Source organism: Prunus avium, chromosome 7, assembly GCF_965620075.1.
Source record: "Prunus avium chromosome 7, drPruAviu1.hap1.1, whole genome shotgun sequence".
In the NCBI taxonomy this organism is placed as follows: domain Eukaryota; kingdom Viridiplantae; phylum Streptophyta; class Magnoliopsida; order Rosales; family Rosaceae; genus Prunus; species Prunus avium.
This window is the reverse complement of record NC_142290.1, coordinates 19,406,582-19,424,742: the sequence shown is the minus strand read 5'-3', so window position 1 is coordinate 19,424,742 and position 18,161 is coordinate 19,406,582. Positions and strand designations below refer to the sequence as shown.

The window sequence follows — 18,161 nt, the reverse complement described above, 5'->3', positions numbered from 1 at the left end:
TGAAATTTCATGCAACACAGCTGGAAGTGTCAATAGGATAAACCTCACCAATTCTGGGATACAAGGTACGCTATATGAATTTCCATTCCCGTCCCTCCCTAATATCGAATACATTGACCTCAGCTTGACTGTTTGGTTCCATCCCATCTCAGATCAGTTCCCTCTCCAAACTCATCTATTTTGACCTTTCTTATAATCAGTTTTCTGGGAAAATCCCACCAGAAATTGGTCTTCTAAATAAACTTCAAATCCTGCACCTAATTGGGAACCAATTAAATGGCTCAATCCCTCGAGAAATTGGTCAGCTTAAGTTTCTTAATGAGCTTGCTCTGCAAATAAACAGTCTAGAAGGTCCAATTCCGGCTTCTCTTGGTAACCTTTCCAATTTAGCTGCACTGTACATGCAGGACAACTATTTAACAGGTTCCATTCCTTCAGATTTTGGAAATTTAAAACACCTAACCATGATGTACTTGTTCACTGTGGGAACCGAATTAAATCAAAACTCTAGGTTAAATAATTCTTTTCATTTGGGGATTATTTGATCTAATTGGGAGTTACTCAATTTAATTGGGAGTTACCCAATTAAATTGGGAGTTACCTAATTAAATTGGGATTGATTTGGTTCCTACCACAATTAGGGATTTGATTTAAATCAAATAAATCAAATCCCTAATTAATCAAATCTCGCCTAATCGGGGAGGAATAATTCCTTTTCATCTACGGAATTATTCCTCTGAAACCCTAGCCTCCAAGGCCCCTATAAATACTTAGCTACACACAAGGGTTCAGGTACATCTAAATTCCTACTGAAACTCTGCATAAATTATCCCTCACAAACCCTAGCCACCATATTCTTTCTCTCTCTCACACAAGGCTCCGGCCACCACACACGGCTCTGGCAACCACACACGGCTCCGGCCACCAGATTTTCCTTGAAATACCCAACCTAACTAAGGCATCGGAGGGCCTTTGGCTAGCACCCCCCGGGTGTGGTCCTTTTATTGCGATCTATTCTGCAGGGAGAAGGAGACGGCGACGAAGGAAGAGGAATCTCAATAGAATATTCTCATGAGACGAAATTTGCTCCCACAAATTGGTGCTTTCATTGAGAGCGCGAAATAATACTCAAAGCGTGCTCTAAATCCATTTTCCACACTTTTTTCCAATCAACCATGGTTGATACAAGACGTACAAAGACTAACACCACCACCACGGGCCCATCTCATGGTTTCGTGGTGGAAACCTCACTGCAACCGCACAGAACCATGGCTGCCAACACCTTGCGGCCGCCTCCTAGCGCTTTGCAGCCACCCCCAACTGCCGGAATTGCAGAACAGCCACCGCAGACAGCTGCTGGAATTGCATAACAGCCGCCACATGGTCCTGTGACCTGCATAGCCTTGCAGCCTCAAGCGCTGACAGCCAGAGCTGCTCTGCCACGCCATCCTGCCGTCGGAACACAGAAGCAACCACACCACTCAGCTGCCGGACTTGCTGCACAGCCCCACGGCTACTTCGACATTGTCCTAGTCTTGGAGCAAATCCATTCTCTCCCTCCTCTACCACCACACTTGACGTATGCACCAGTGTACGCTTCTAATGGAGCCCTAGCCCATATGCCATTGGGCCCGACGCACACCTCTGGTCAGGTGGATCTTAACTCACGGGTTGATCAGCTCACACAAAGGGTCGACGATCAAAACAACCTGATTGGCCGGCTACTCAAGCAGATCAACTTGAACCAAGGCCCTAACCTTGGACCCCGTGACTAGGAGAGGAGGACACACGAGCATGCCAGTGGGCAGTTCGAGAGATCCTAGGCTGGTCAAACAGGGATAAACAGGCAGGGGAGAGAACGAGATCTTTTTGGCTAGACACAGACGTCTGCAAGTCGTACTCTGAGTCGGTCGACGATCCGTTTGAGGTTAGGTCCAAGGACCAATGTACACGAGAGGCTGGGCCCACAGTCCAATGTCTACGCTCGCTTGGGCCCACAAGGAAGTATCCAATCTAGGCTGGGCACACAAGGAGCTCGAATTCGTGAACAATTGCGTGATGAGCGCAACGATCGACGCTCACCAGCCCACTCGAGAACCAATACACGGTGATAAGCCGCAAAGGGATCCTCACAAGCTCAATCTCCCAATCTACCCCATGGGCAGAGCAACCAAGGGGATTGACCCTTGGGAGATGAGGAGGAAGTTAACCAGCGGCGCTCAAGGCACCAAAGACATCGACCCGAGCGACCAGCCCTGCGGGCAAAGAATGTCGAGAAGTTAGTGAATGACTGACTCTAAGGTCTCCAACTTAAAGGAAGCACGGAGGGGGCCCTGCGCAAGGAAATTGATCGAGTCGACTGCTCGCCGTTTACCAACGAGGTGGAATGGGCTCCGCTGCCAAAGCGATTCACAACGCCATCCATCACTCCTTTCAAAGGAGACTCTGACCCTGAGAGCCAATTGAGGCACTTAAAGAGCGTCATGATCCTGTACAAGGCAGACGACGCCTTGATGTGCAAAGTGTTCGCGATGACTCTGCGAGGAGCAGCTCAAGACTGGTTCCACACTCTACCATTCGCGTCTATAGGCAACTTCAAGGAGTTTGCCCTCATCTTCACAAAGGAGTACACCTCCTACAAGACGGTCAGAAAGCATGCCGACCACTTGTTCAACTTGCACAAGAAACCAGACGAGTCTCTTCGAGACTACCTCAGACGGTTTAAGGCTGAGAAGGTGAACATCATAGGATGCAATGACCAAGTTGCATCCTCAGCTTTTAAGAAGGGCTTACCAACCGAACACGAGCTATACCGTGAGCTGGCCATAACTCCAAGCCAAACCTTGGCAGAGGTCTTCGCGACGGCAAAGCGCTACGCACTTTGGGATGATGACCGTATTGCGGCGAAGAGAGCTAGCAAGCAAGCTGATCACCCGACAAGGCAGGCGAGCCCAAAGCCAGAGACAAGGGCAGATCGCGACCCTAAGAGGGAGGCTTGGAAACAGGAACCTTCACTGAGTTCACTATCCCTATCCACCAGATCCTAGCACAAGTGAAGGACAAGACGTGGGTGAGAAGACCACCAGCCATGAGGGGAGACCCCTCTAGGAGAGACACCAGTAAATACTGCGCATTCCACGGGGAGCACGATCATTACACAAACAACTGCAATGCCTGGAAAAAAGGACCTTGAGGAGCTGGTCAGTGAAGGCCATCCAGCAAATCGAGGATCATGATGCGGCTGCCAAGGAACCTCCCCAAAAGGTCATACAGATCAACATCATTCTAGCTGACTCCCAGGCGTCCGGGCTGACCACCAAGGAGCGCAAGAGAAAGATCGCGCATGCGACTTATGTCTCCCAAGTCACAATGGGCGTATCAGTCATTGCAGATACACCCATCATCGGCTTTCAGAAGAAGGACTTGATCGGGCTTGATCTCCCGCATAATGACGCCCTAGTAATCTGCATCCAAATTGAACAAGCTATGATCGAGCGAGTTCACGTGGACGAAGGTAGCGCAGCCAATATCCCGCAACTATCTGTTATCCAGCAGATGGGATTAGAGCCCAAGATCAGCAAACTTGCCAAATCACTCACCAGCTTCAATGGGGCCACATCAATCACTATTGGAACAATTGACCTAGACGTCCACTCACCCCCAGTGGTCTACTCGCAAACCTTCATGGTCATCGACGAGGTCTCTCCCTACAACGGAATCTTGGGCCGACCATGGATCAGCAATATCGAAGCCATCACGTCTGCTCTACACCAGAAGATCCGCTACCCCATCCCTGGGGGCGGGATCAGGCAGATCAACAGTGACCGAGCCATGGCAAGGAGATGCATAGCCCAAGGGCTCAAGAAGTGCAAGCGGTTGCAGTTCACACCAGTAATGCAGGCTACTGACATGGCAGGACACACTCCCTGCAGAGAAGCAAGCCCGAACGGGAGGGAAGTTGCTACCTCACAATAGTAATTAAGGAGCCAGGATCAAGGCGAGGGAATCCGCCGGAAGACTCCCCTGAAAAGGATTGGAAGTCTGAGGATGACGTTGAGTTAGTACACCCTGATCCTCGCCTGCTAGACAAAGAAGCGCAGATCGGCTCGCGCCAGAATCCAGACGATAAGGAAAGTGACGAGGGAATCCGCCCGGAAGGCTCCCTTGAAGAAGGTTGGAAGCCTGAGGAAGACATTGAGTTAGTACCCCCGATCCTAACCAGCCAGACAAAAAAGCGCGGATCGACTCGCGCTTAAGCCTAGACGAGAAGGTGGAGTTGACCACCTTCCTCCAAAACAACAAAGACATGTTCGCATGGTCGCCATCTGACATGCCTGGAATCGACCCGAACATCATCTGCCATCGACTCCATGCCAACCCCGCTAGCAAACCCGTGGTGCAGAAGAGAAGCAACTTCACTCCCGAGTGAGTCGCGATAATTGAAGCCGAGATCGATAAGCTTCTAGCTGCCGGCTTCATTGAAGAGGTCTCCTACTCAGAATGGCTGTCCAACATTGTTTTGGTGGCGAAACAAGAAAAGGGCAAGTGGAGAGTTTGCGTCGATTACACCGACCTCAACAAAGCCTGCCCTAAAGACAACTTCCCACTGTCGAGAATCGACCAGCTCGTGGATTCAACTTCCTGCAATCAGCTGCTCAGCTTCATGGATGCCTACTTAGGCTATAACCAAATCCTGATGCACGAAGATGATAAGGCGAAGACCTCTTTCATCATCGAGAGAGGGACCTACTGCTACAAGGTCATGCCCTTTGGGTTGAAGAATGCCGGAGCAACATACCAAAGGCTCGTGAATAAAATTTTCAAGGAACAAATCAGCAAAACCATGGAAGTTTATGTGAACGACATGCTGGTCAAAGCCCCTAAGCGAGCAGACCACATCAAGAACCTCACTGAGGCATTCAGCCTGCTCCGCCAGTATCGCATGAAGTTGAATCCAAGTAAATGCACGTTCGGTGTATCGTCCGGCCGGTTCCTGGGATACCTAGTCACTCAACGAGGTATCGAGGCGCACCCACGCCAAATCAAGGCAATTCTCGATATGAAGTCACCATCAACAGTAAAGGAAATTCAAAGTCTGACGGGCAGAGCAGCGGCCCTCAACCGATTCCTCTCGAGATCTACCGACAAGTGCAGACCATTCTTCAAAGCTTTGAAGAAAGGACAAAAAGAAAAATGGGACGAGGAGTGCGAAGAAGCTTTCCAGAATCTAAAGACTTACCTCACTTGTGCGAAGAAGCTTTCGAGATCTACCGACAAGTGCAGACCCCTACTCTCAAAGCCAGTTCCTGGTGAAGACTTGTTCGTGTACCTGGCAGTGTCCAACTCGGCCATCAACTCAGCTCTCATCCGAGAAGAACTGGGGGCCCAACATCCGGTATTCTACACGTCAAAAGCCCTTCTCGATGCAGAGACTCGCTACCCAAAATTGGAGAAGCTCATTTTGTCCCTTGTAGTTTCCACGAGAAAGATGCAACCTTACTATCAAGCTCACCGAGTCATCGTCATGGCCGACTTTCCTTTGAGGTCAATCCTCCACAGCCCTGACGCGTCTCAACGACTCATGAAGTGGGCTATAGAGCTAAGCCAATACGACCTCCTCTACCGGCCGAAAACTGCAATAAAAGCCCAGGCTTTGGAAGACTTTGTCGCAGAATTCACGTCATCGGCCGAAGAAGAGAAGCTGGTCAGCAAAAAAAAGGAAAGTTCGAGAGCAGACAAGACCTCCGCTGAACCTGACCAACCCAAAGACATGTGGCAGTTCCGTGTAGACGGAGCATCGAACCAAAAAGGAGTTGGAGCAGGCGTCGTCATCATCACCCCGGATGGAACCTTGTTGGAGCAAGCTATCACGCTTGGCTTCCCAGCCTCAAATAACGAGGCAAAATATGAGGCATTGCTCGCTGGCTTGCGCTTGGCGAAGGAGCTGTCAATCAAGAAGCTGGCCATCTACTCAGATTCCCAGCTGATCACAAATCAAGCCTCAGGAGAATACATGGTGAAGCACCCAAGGATTATCATGTACCTTGACAAAGTTCAGGAGCTATTGAAGGCGTTTCCTACCTTCACCATCCAACAAGTGCCTCGAGCAGAGAACGCGCACGCAGATGCACTGGTAAACTTAGGATCAGTGCTTGATACCCAGTTCAGACACTCTATCCCGGTCGAGCACCTTGACCAGCCAAGCATAGAAGAGGCAGAGCAGCCAAACCTGATGCAGATCGACGAGGATCCTAGCTGGCAAGACTCTATCATTGACTACCTAGTTAACGAAAACTTACCCAAGGACAAGTCTGAGGCCAGAAAAATCAAACAGAAGGTTGCGAGATACTACATGAAAGGCGACATGCTTGTTTGCAGATCATACTCTGGCCCTCATCTTACTTGCATCAAGTACCCGCAGACACTCGAGGTTCTCTGTAAAATCACGTTGGGGGCAGATCGCTTGCCCAGAAGGCTCTCAGCATAAGCTATTTCTGGCATACCATGGGCCAAGACTCCAAAGAGTATGCTCAAAGATGTGATCGATGCCAACGATATAAGCCAATCCCTGGCTTGCCAGCTGAGGAATACCATCTGCATAACAGTCCATGGCCATTCATGCAGTGGGCCATTGACCTGGTGGGGCCTATGCTGACAACACCTGCCAACAAGGAGATGATGATCGTCACCACAGATTACTTCACCAAATGGATCGAGGCAGAGGCTTTATCCTCTACCAAGGAAGCTGATGTCGAATGGTTATCTGGAAGAACATCATCTACCGATTCAGATGCCCGTAGTCGATAGTCACCGACAATGGTACACAGTTCGTGGGCAGGTAGATCACCGCATTCCTTGCGAAGTATGGAATCAAACAACACCTGTCAACTCCCAGATACCCCCAAGGTAATGGCTAAGCAGAGTCATCCAACAAGATCGTGCTGAACTGCCTGAAGAAAAGACTGGAAGGCGCAAAAGGAAAATGGGTCAACGAGCTGCCAGGAGTCCTATGGGCTTATGGCACAACCAAAAGGAGATCCACCAGCGAGACACCATTTTCTCTAGCCTATGGGACAGAAGCAATCATCCCCCCACACATCACGGTCCCTTCCATGAGCATTGAGGTGGGCAGTCTTGACCAAAACTGCAAGTAGATGAAAGTCAATCTTCATCTGCTCGAAGAAGAACGAGAAAAGGCCATTGTTCGAGTTGCAGCCTACCAGCAGCAACTAACGTCCTACTACAATAAGAAGGCCAAGATCAGACAGTTTCAACCTGGGGACCTTGTGCTCAGAAAGAGTTTCATCACAGCACTAAGGCAAGGGTCAAAGAAGATGAAGCCCAACTAGGAAAGCCCCTACGTGATCAGCCGACCTGGGGGCAAAGGAAGTTACACCCTCGACACTCTAGAAGGAAAAAAAATTTCAAGACAATGGAATGCACACCACATTTGGAGATACTATCCATGAAGCCCTTCGCTCACCAGCTGTGCTCCTAGCAGGCGACGGGCCTCCCTTACTACCATTGAAGACAAACTGCTTTCGATGTTATCTATGTTGTTCATTACTTTTATTCAATAAAGCGATGTAGTCACACCGACATCAATACAAGAGCAAGCTTTTCAATGAAGTATTTTTTCGAGCATTATGTCCCACAAACATACACATGCAGGCGACCAGCCTTATCTCCATTGAAGGCAAGCTACTTCTCGAGTACAAACTTCATGGAGCCCTTTTTCGAGCACTATATCCCCGACATACGCCGGCAAGCAACAAGCCTTACCTCCACTAAAGGCAAGCTACTTCTCGAGTACAAACTTCATGGAGCCCTTTTTCAAGAGCTATCTTAGAAAACCATTGGGAACCAGCCAAATCATCCAACATATCCTCAAGTCGCGATATGGGGAAACGATACTTAACTGTAATTTTATTGACAGCTCGACTATCTACACACATTCGCCAGGAGCCATCCTTTTTGGGGGTAAGGAGAACTGGAACAGCACAAGGACTTAAACTATGACGAATGAAGCCCTTAGCCAGCAACCCCTGAATTTGTCGATTCAATTCCGCTCGCTCAGGTGGATTCATACGATAATGGGGAAGATTAGGAATTTGCGAACCAAGAACAAGGTCAATGGCATGCTGAATCTCTCTCGCTGGAGGTAGGTCATCTGGTAAGTCATCAGGTACGACATCAGAGAATTCAGTGAGGAGTTGTTGTATAGGTTCTTCAAGTGGAGTGGGGGTGCAGTCAGGTGCCGGTTTAAGCAAGAGAGCAAAGACCACACCAGTGTCTTGCAGTTCATGTGCAAAGTCTACAGGTGATAAAATACTCAATCGATGCTCTGAAGCCTTCTCTTTAATTGACAGTGTTGGTTGACCATCCTTAGTTGGTTTGATGGTTGGATTGGAAGGCTTTAGTGTTATGTTCTTTCCCTCATGTTGAAAAGTATAGGTGTTCTCTCTGCCTCAACTTTTCACATGGCGGTCATAAAGCCAAGGCCGGCCTAGTAGCACATGTGCGACACTCATGGGTAGGATATCACAATAAAGTTGCTCATGACAGGGACCTAATTGAAGAGGAACAAGACATCTTTCAGTAACAGGTAACCTGGTTTTATCTACCCAGCCAACATGAAAAAGATGGGGGTGTGGCTCGGCCTGAAGGTGAAGGCGATCGACAGCAGTTTTAGAGATAACATTCAGCGTACTTCCTCCATCAATAACTAGTTGGCATCTATTGGTATCGCAAGGAACATAGGTTTGAAAGATACTTGTGCGCTTCCATGAATCAGGAGGTGGAGATGTAGGTGCGGAATAAATACAACGCATAACACTGAGTTGGTGGAACGCCTCCTCCTCACAGCAATTATCAAGTTCTTGATCATAAACAGGTTCAAGGGGCTCCACATACTCGTCCACACAAGAGTCCTCATTGAGGGAGCCAAGGGTTAAAGTTCGATGGGGACAACGGGAGGCGATGTGGCCCTTAGCATGGCAACGATAGCATTCGAGGTGAGCAGTCGTGGATGGGGCTGGTCCTTTTTCTGTTGCGGGTATCGAAAGAGCAGGTGGACCGACAACGCCATATTTAGAGCTAGGAGTGCTACGGTTTGGATTAGGAGTGGAAGAGTGCCCAGAATGCCCTATATATCTACGTTGTGGACGCAAAAAAGTTTCAGCTTCCAATGCATGGCAATATGCATCTTCCAAAGTGTGCGGACGGAGCCGACGGACTTCACACTTGATATCGTCACGAAGACCATGGATAAAGCGAGACATAGTGATGTCGAGGTCTTCACGAATCCCCTCACGTATCTTGTGTTCGATAAAACGAGTGTGGAATTCCGTAACAGTCAAACTTCCTTGTGAAAGGGTCCATAATTGGTCATACAACTGATGGCGATAGAAGGTGGGAAGATATTGTTCGCGAAGCTTTAATTTCATCTCGTCCCATAGAGTCACAGGTGGCTGTCCAACTTGGTATAGTTGCTCCTCCACGAAGTTCCAATATTGTCTAGCGGCTCCCTGTAGCGTCATCTTACCAATGCGAAGTTTATGAGCATCCATCAAGTCGTACCAGGCGAAATAGTCTTCCATGGCCTGAACCCAATCAAGAAACATCGTAGGATCCCCACGGCCATCAAAAGTAGGAGCAGTAGGCTTGATGTGGCGGATGACATCGTTGTCAAAATGACGAGGGGGATGAGTGTACTGATCATGTGGAACGGGTGGCAAGGTAAGAGCTTGAGAAGTCCCTGGAGGAGGGCCCGTTGTGTGTTGGGTATTGATAAGCAACTGAACAGAGTCTTGGAGTTTGGCGATGGCGAGGTCCGTCATCGCACGATGTTCTTGGAGGTCAGTGCTGAGCTTGGAGAGCTGGGTTTCTTTGCCAGCGATGTCTTCAGAAACCTTGTCTTGGAACGCATGACATTGTTCTGCAAGGTTGGCCACGGTTTGGGGTGCCATGGCAAAGAACAAAGGCAAGCGAAAGGGAGGGTAGGCTCTGATTACCAATTGATGTAGAACAGCCCAAGTAGATTTAGAGTAAAAACTTGAGCAATAGAACAGAGAAGAAATAAGGGATCGAGGAGAAGAATTAGAGGTCGAAGAGACGAAGGGAAAGGGAAAGAATCAGAGAGCTTAAAGTCAGGAAATTTATCATTAATCAAGTCTGCCTTAAAAGATTACAAACAACTCTATTTATAGAGACAAAACCCTTTTTAGCCTAGGAGAAGGAAAAGTAAACTTTCAGAAATAGGAAAGCAAATTAACTAATAAGAGATACTTTACAAGAAGGAATCTTTAAGAACTAGGAAAACTAATAATAGGAAAGCTAATCCAAGTAGAATTAGGAAAACTAATAATATGCATTCTACATCACTCATTCCAACAACTTTTGATGGAATGCATGGGCTAAATGACATCGACATATCCTACAATCAGATGCAGGGTCCAATCCCCAACAACAAAGCATTTCAAAATGCTCGAATGGAAGGGAATAACGGATTATGTGGCAATGTTGGAGGACTAAAACCCTGCAATCATTCTGTGGAACATAAGCGAACCTCAAAGAAGGCGTTCTTAATCATTTTCCCTATCTTGGGAACACTTTTACTTGCTTTCCTAGCATTTGCTTTGATTGATAGAAGAATAAGAAGTAGAAAAAAGAAATCACAGGAAATAGAACAGGGCAATATGCACGAAAGCTTTTTCTCAATAACTAATTTTGACGGAAGAAAAATGTATGGAGAAATCATGAAAGCAACCAATGGTTGTGATGCCGTCCATTGCATCGGGATGGGAGGACAGGGAAGTGTCTACAAGGCAAAGATCCCATCAGGCAACGTTGTTGCAGTGAAGAAATTCCATCAAACACTTGATGGTGAGGAGGCATCTCGGAAGGAGTTCCTTAATGAAATAAGGGCTTTAACTCAGATACGACACCGAAACATTGTAAAATTTCTTGGATTTTGTTCAAGTTCCCATCACTCGTTTTTGGTCTATGAGTATCTGGAAAAAGGTAACTTGGCTGCAATCTTGAGCAACGAGCATGAAGCTAAAAAGTTGGACTATGCGTTGTGTTATATGCATCATGATTGCTCACCACCTATTGTGCACCGAGACATAACAAGCAGCAACATTTTGCTGCATTATGACTACGAGCCTTGTGTTTCGGACTTCGGAATTGCTAAGATTTTGAATCCAGACTCGTCGAATTGGACTGCTCTTGCTGGCACATATGGATATGTAGCACCAAGTAAAATACCTAAATATAGAACTTTTGTGCTTTCTAAATTTAGATAATATCAAGCCTTGACATATCTATATCGATGGTTTGCTCTTCTTGAATTTGTATGCAGAGCTGGCTTACACAATGAAGGTAACTAAGAAATGTGATGTTTATAGCTTTGGGGTGCTGGCACTGGAAGTGAGTATCGGAAAGAAGCTAGGCGATTTCGTCTCCTCCTTTTCGTTTCCATCCACCACCTGTACAAACATATTGCTCAAGGATGCGTTGGACCAACGCCTTCCTCCTCCTACCCCTCAACTTCAAGATGAACTCATAACCATTGCAAGGCTATCAGTTTGCATGCAGACATTCCCATCCACAATCGAGGCCAACAATGCTCATGGTTTCTCAGATGTTATCATTCCAAACTGCTTCTTCCTATAGAGGACTAGACGATATTACACTTGAACAACTCATTACAATCTGAATTGCATGTGACCTAGTTTTGAACGAATACAAGATCCTCTGGTTCGAACATAGAACATATTTTAGTTAGGCTTATTTGAGTATTTTGGCGACTTGTTTAAAATATTCTATTATTCTTTCATACAAGTACTACTGAGTTCTGGTTTGACCAGATTTATCCTATTTATTACCACCTCTTATGGAAAATTCACATCACAAATTTTCATTTCTTGGACTAAAGCTTAGGCTGAATTTATAATTTGCCTGACGGCTGCTGCATTTGAATATGTTCTTCTCTACCAATTAGAATTCATAAACATAGGTAAAGCAATCTTACCTTGAATGACTTCGATTGATGAATTGAGTTACGGAAAAGCACTAAAACATAGGAAAAGAACTATGCTCATATTCCTAAACAAATCCTTACAAACATATATAAAAATAAAATAAAATAATATACAATATATGCGAAATTTTGGAAGGGTCAGCTGACCACTCTAATTATTCATTGATTCAGTCGCTAGGCCCGAAAATGTCTCCAATTTCGAGAAAGACTGGCCCGTCATGAAACTTACAGGTCAATGCCCAATACCATCACTAGGTGGCTTTGAACCTGCACCTATTTTTTTGGCCAGATTAATATTCTTCATCTTCCGAAATTCTTTACCAATCTTCCTTCTGCAATGATAATACAAAACTTTATTAATACTAATTACGCTAAACAATTGAATGATGTATACATACAAATGATATACATGGCCTTTCTAGAGAGAGATTTCTATATTGTTTTTAGAAAATGAGGATCCCTTCCCTTGTGACGCCCAACCTGGATTAAAGTTCAATTATCTAAACTTTTTTCAGCCTCTATTTAAATATCATCTTGACAAAAAGTTAGTTGAATTGGAAATCAATTTATACATTTAATTGTGTTTTAAAGAAATAAGTGAATACAGTTTTCGATAAGAACATTGGACACATTACACATACATATATATTTGGGAAAGAGACTAAGTGCTCATTTGGTTCACGGATTGAATTTCTTGAGAATGAACTTCCCATGTCTAATCCCATGAGATGAGAATGAAGGATGAGAATGGAGGATGTTCATTCCCATTTTAGGAACCGTTGGGAAATGATGATTACAACATTGTCGTTAATTTTTTTTTAATTACAAAGAAAGAAATACGAATATTTTTTCTTAGGGTAAACATGGTATTTTAGCAGACATAGACTTAGTCAAGTTGGTTAGAACGAATGTGCTCCGCATTCTGCACTCCAGATCTCTCACAACCCCCACCTAAGAACATCAGACACATGTATATAATCTAAACCCCAAGGTTCGTAAAATAAGATCATTAGACACAAACGTATATATTTGGGAAAGAGACTAACTGGTTTTTGAAGAATGAGAAACTCTGGCAAACACAACTTTGGATGAGAGCAAGTCCAGCAGCTAGTTTTGGACTCGGGTTGGGGGGTTTTGGGAGAAAAAAGGGCTCCAGCAGTTAAGGGTTAGCCCGAGTTGCTTGTGGGGGCCACGAAGTTAGGCTGGCCCGAGGGCAGGTCCAGCCCCAGATCCAAAACTCGAGGGGCTGACATCAGCGATGACGTCAGCAACAATAAATAAATAAAACAAAAAACAAAAAAATTCAGATTTTTAAAAAAATAAATACTTAGTCATATTTTTCACTTCCCACACCAAAAATCTTTTAAAAAATATTGTCCAAATTAATTGTTTAGGTAAACAACTATGTGAAAACAAAAAACAAACAAAAAATGAATAGTGTTTGCCCTAAACTAGGGCAACTACTGGAAACCAACATTACTTTTTGCAAGGGCAGCCACTATTCCCCCCCCCCGCCATGGCAAGAGCCAACTGTTGGAAATGCTCTGAGAACAACAACAATATGATGAAGAGACTCATGTAAACAGAATTGGCCTTGGGAGCCATTTTAATGATAGCCAGCCAAGTCCCAGGTATCAGTTTCGCTCCTCCTTTCCCAACCCAACCCAACCTTCCTTGTATTATATATATAGTGCCGGCAAACACCTTTACCATTCTGACACCCACCTCCCTCGCTTATATATAATATTCAGTCAACGCCTGTCCCAATCCCACACCCACTGACCGAAAAATTCTACAATAGGCGTGGTGTATCCATGCGCCCAAAATATCAGCCATTGGATGAGTAAGTGGAGATGAGGGTTAAATCCACACCATTGAATGCTGGTAACCTATTAAAAGGGTTGGTGTAGGTAAAAGTGAATAAAATAAAAATTAAACATAAAAAGAAAAAGAAAACAAGAAAAGAAAAACAGAAATAGAAAGGGAGAAGGGAAGATCGTGAACTGCTGCTGAGGCTTCTCCAAGAATGGCACTCTCTCTTTCATCTCTCCCTCTCTTCCCCTACATGTGAATCGCTTGATTCTGGAGATGAATTGAGAAGATCTTAAATCTCGGTGGATGGGCATTTTGCGTGGTTCACAAAAAACCAGTGGAAACGAGTTGCTGTTGCTGAAACGTATTTAAGTGGCCATTGCAAAGGTAAAATTAATAGCTTTATTATCCTTGTCCACACTTGAGTTCCCAAAGACCAGCAATATAACATTTTGCTATATTGATCTGCTCAAAGAAAACCAGCTATTTCTATGGGTAATTTTCCCTCTATGAAATCAAGTAATTATGTTATGAAAAGAAAACCAAAAAAACTAAGCAAAAATTAATGCAACCCAGGAAGCAACTAAGCAGAAGTAAATGGGTTTTTGATTTGCTGAAAAGAAAACCATTGTAATTTGAGTTATTTCACAGACAAGAAACACAATATGATCAATGTCAATAGCTTTCTCTTCTTTAATGTTGGGCATATTGTTGATGTTGAAAAGTTTGTGACTCATTCGAAAAACATTAGATAGAATTTATTAATTGTAATGCAAATGGCATGATATTTGTAGCCTTGCATTTTGGTAATGGAAATGTAAGAGGTACTTCAATATGTCATTTTGAATCCAATTACCAATTGGTTAGTCCTATTTTGCAATGACTGTATCCATATTGCCATGTTATTGGTAGCCTCTTACATTTTGAGAACATATGTGATTTGTGAATGCAATTGACAAACAGTTACGTCTAATTGCATTATAGTCTTGCAATTTACAAACAGTTACGTCTAATTTCATTATAGTCTTGCAACTGACAAACAGAATAGTCTCTTTGCATTCTTGTCGCACAATTGCCATTATATGTGCACAAGTATGAAATGTAAAATCTCTCAGTAAGGACTAATCCTTCATAATTTAATTGTATATGTTTATATTTCTACTAAATGCAATTGATGTGTATCCATTTATGTTCATATTAATTATTCCATGGAAGACATGTTGCCTATTTTCAGGAAATGGATGCAGAAGCAAGTAAAACGAATGGAATTCAGGGCCAAAACTCTGTACCTAACAGTGACGGTTATTTTGCAGAGGCTGAGTCACTTGAAGAAACTGAAAATGCCCCATCTTTACAGATTTTGGACAGTAGAACAGAAGAAATTACTAAGAAAAGCGGACAGTTTGAGTATGATGGGTTAAACTTCCAAAATATGAGCATTGCTGATTTAGCAGAGAGAGAGTTTGCAAAATTTGAGGAAGCAGAAAGATTTTACTGCAACTATGCTCTTGCAATTGGTTTTAGCATAAGAAGAAGTCGTTTGAGACGTAGCGAGGGTGGGTTGTGATGGGAAGACAATGGGTGTGCTCAAAAGAAGGGAGTAGATCAAAGAAATTGAAGAATAGAGATAATATGGTTCGTACACCAAGGAAAGAGACTAGAGAGAATTGTCACGCTACATTTGCTGTGAAGTATTGTCCTAAACGGGATGCTTATATTGTGACTAAATTTGTAACGGAGCATAGCCACCAACTTGCTAACTCACGTGAGGTGCCTTTTCTTCGTTCGCACCGGTGTGTTACGGAATCTAACATAGCACAATCTATGTCTATGAGAAAAGCCTCTATTAAAACCAATCAGACATACGACTATATGGTTAACCAAGCAGGTGGATACATGAAAGTGGGGTTCACCAGTAAGGATCTATATAACAGGATGGATTTCGAGCGTCGACAAGTGGTATTGGATGGTGATGCAGAAGCAGCAATAAGCTACATGAATGCCAAGGCAATAGCGGATCCGGAATTTTTTTGCATTTTTAGTGTAGATGAGGAGAATAGATTGGCAAATTTCTTTTGGAGAGACTCTCAATCTCTACACGATTATTGTTGCTTTGGGGATGTGGTGATATTTGATAGCACGTACAAAACCAACGTATATGACAAGCCTTTAGTGGTGTTTGTTGGTGTAAACAACCATAACGCGACTGCAGTTTTTGGTTGTGCATTTCTTGTTGATGAGACTGCTGATACATATCGTTGGGTACTCAGAACTTTTTTGATTTCTATGAAGGACAAGAAGCCTGTATCTATTGTCACGGACGGGGATGAGGCAATGCGTGTAGCGATTGATGAAGTTTTTCCCGATGCACATCATCGTTTATGTACATGGCACATCATGATGAATGTGAACACCAATGTGAATAACCCAGAAATTGTAAGGGACTTTAGCTATTGTGTGCATGGTGGTTTGACACCAGTGGCGTTCGAACAACATTGGCAACAAATGATAGATACATATGATCTAAAAGGCGATTGGATCGAGATGATGTACCGTAAACGGAAACGATGGGCTGAAGCGTACTGCTCGGGCATTTTTTTGGTGGGAATACCACCACACAACGTGTCGAGGGTATGCATAAGAACTTGAAGGATGGAATTGGTAGAGGCATGAAGTTAGTGGAGTGTATTCCACGGATTGAAAGATCGTTATTGAGGTTGAGAAATGAGAATGTGAAGGATGACTTTGATTCCAACAATTCACACCCACTCCTTCGTACGCACCTCCGATCACTAGAGGAACATGCAGCTTCTATTTTCACTCACGACATTTACAAGTTGATAAGAAATGAGATAAACAAGGAGGCTAAATTAATTCTCGTGCAACCCGTAAGAAACAATGAAGATCCTCGTGTTTACACATTTTCCAAATTTGGAAGACCCGATGAGAAATGGATTGTAGTGTACTACAAGAAAGAGCAACATCTACAGTGTTCGTGCAAATTATTTGAATCCAGTGGAATTCCGTGTTGTCATATGTTTGGAGTCATGAAATGTGATCATATGGATCAAATACATCCGTCCGTAATAATGAAGAGATGGACAAAGGATGCAAGACGTGGGAGTGAATTTGTAGTCAAGTCGGATGATGTTCCCAACGAAACTATTCAAATGGCTAGGTTTGGGTCATTAAGCGTTGATTTTAACAAGCTTTGTTTTTATGGGTCGTAGACAGAAGTCACTTACAAGAGGCTAAAGGCTGAATTTGGGAGATTAAATACTTTGGTTGAGAGATGGAAGGAGCAACATGAGCAAACTAGTCTTAATCTAGGATGCCATAATAATGTTGTAAGAGACCCCATAGTTGCTAAGACAAAAGGAACGCAAACAACGGGAAGCAAAGGCAAAAAGGCCCCACAATGCGGAGAGTGCAAGGTTACTGGTCACAACAAAAGAAAATGTCCAAAAAGCGTTTTGTTGGTGAGAGAGGTAAGCGGAAAAGGGGTTATACAAGTGACAGGAGCGATATTCTTTCTAGTTTTGGACCACAAGATGATACAACTGTTGGAAACAAAACATTTTATTCCTCCTCGAGTGCTGTTCATGGGACTAAGACGTTGTCCTCTTCTTATACAACCCCTAACTCGGGCTTCTCATATGGCGAAGTGTCTAGTGGCTCCACTCATTACACCTCAGATGGTTTCACCTTTGAGACACCCGAGTATAGTGTATTGGAATCACAATTTGGCACACAAGCCTCACCACCTAGAGATCGTAATAGATTTTGGGTTCCGTTCACCCCAATAAAATGACATGGATTGTAGTACTTCCACTATATATATGGTTTAGCTTTTATGTACGAAATATTCATTAGAACCATATTGTTCATGTATTTCCCCAACTTTTGGCATGACATATATTATTAGTGTTATTTTGTGTCTATGTTAATGTTACATGTAGGAGTTTTGATACATTAATATTGATATATATTTGTGTTGATATTTTATTATGATTTTGCATGATTAAAATGGTTAGATGCAATAAATTCCATTGTTTTTCATATTTAGGTTAGGTGCTTAATTATGAACCTACATGGAAAATGGGAAAAATGATATGGCAGAGTTCTTTGGAAATTGCCAGATAGTCAATATGATTTTGCAACTTGAAATGGCAATTACACATTGTCTGTTTGTCAGTTTCATTGTCCAATTCAGAATGTTTCACCATCAAACTTTCATAATTGAGTTAGTCAGATATAGTCATTCTTAGTGTTTCTTAAACTACAAATTTGACATAGTTAACAACCA

General features: G+C 43.9%; 1 protein-coding gene and 2 pseudogenes across 1 annotated transcript; 2 read left to right on the top strand and 1 right to left on the bottom strand.

Moving 5' to 3' along the window:
- The first annotated feature begins 131 nt into the window (after positions 1–131).
- Positions 132–11,719, top strand: LOC110752180 (MDIS1-interacting receptor like kinase 2 pseudogene; annotated as a pseudogene).
- On the bottom strand, positions 7,062–9,968 carry LOC148293076 (uncharacterized; annotated as a pseudogene).
- A 4,008-nt stretch (positions 11,720–15,727) lies between the features above and the next one.
- LOC110752179 (protein FAR1-RELATED SEQUENCE 5-like) lies at positions 15,728–17,823 on the top strand. Its single transcript, XM_088244569.1, has 3 exons — positions 15,728–16,486; positions 17,086–17,343; positions 17,815–17,823. Exons 1-3 carry the CDS (start codon positions 15,728–15,730, stop codon positions 17,821–17,823), a joined length of 1,026 nt encoding a protein of 341 aa, XP_088100695.1.
- The last annotated feature ends 338 nt before the right edge of the window (positions 17,824–18,161 follow it).

Excerpts from the sequence above, each read along its gene's own strand:
- LOC110752179 (XM_088244569.1), top strand. The coding sequence starts at position 15,728 with ATGGTTAACCAAGCAGGTGGATACATGAAAGTGGGGTTCACCAGTAAG. Across the intron at positions 16,487-17,085 it reads CACCACACAACGTGTCGAGG|ACAGAAGTCACTTACAAGAG; the intron begins GTATGCATAAGA and ends TATGGGTCGTAG.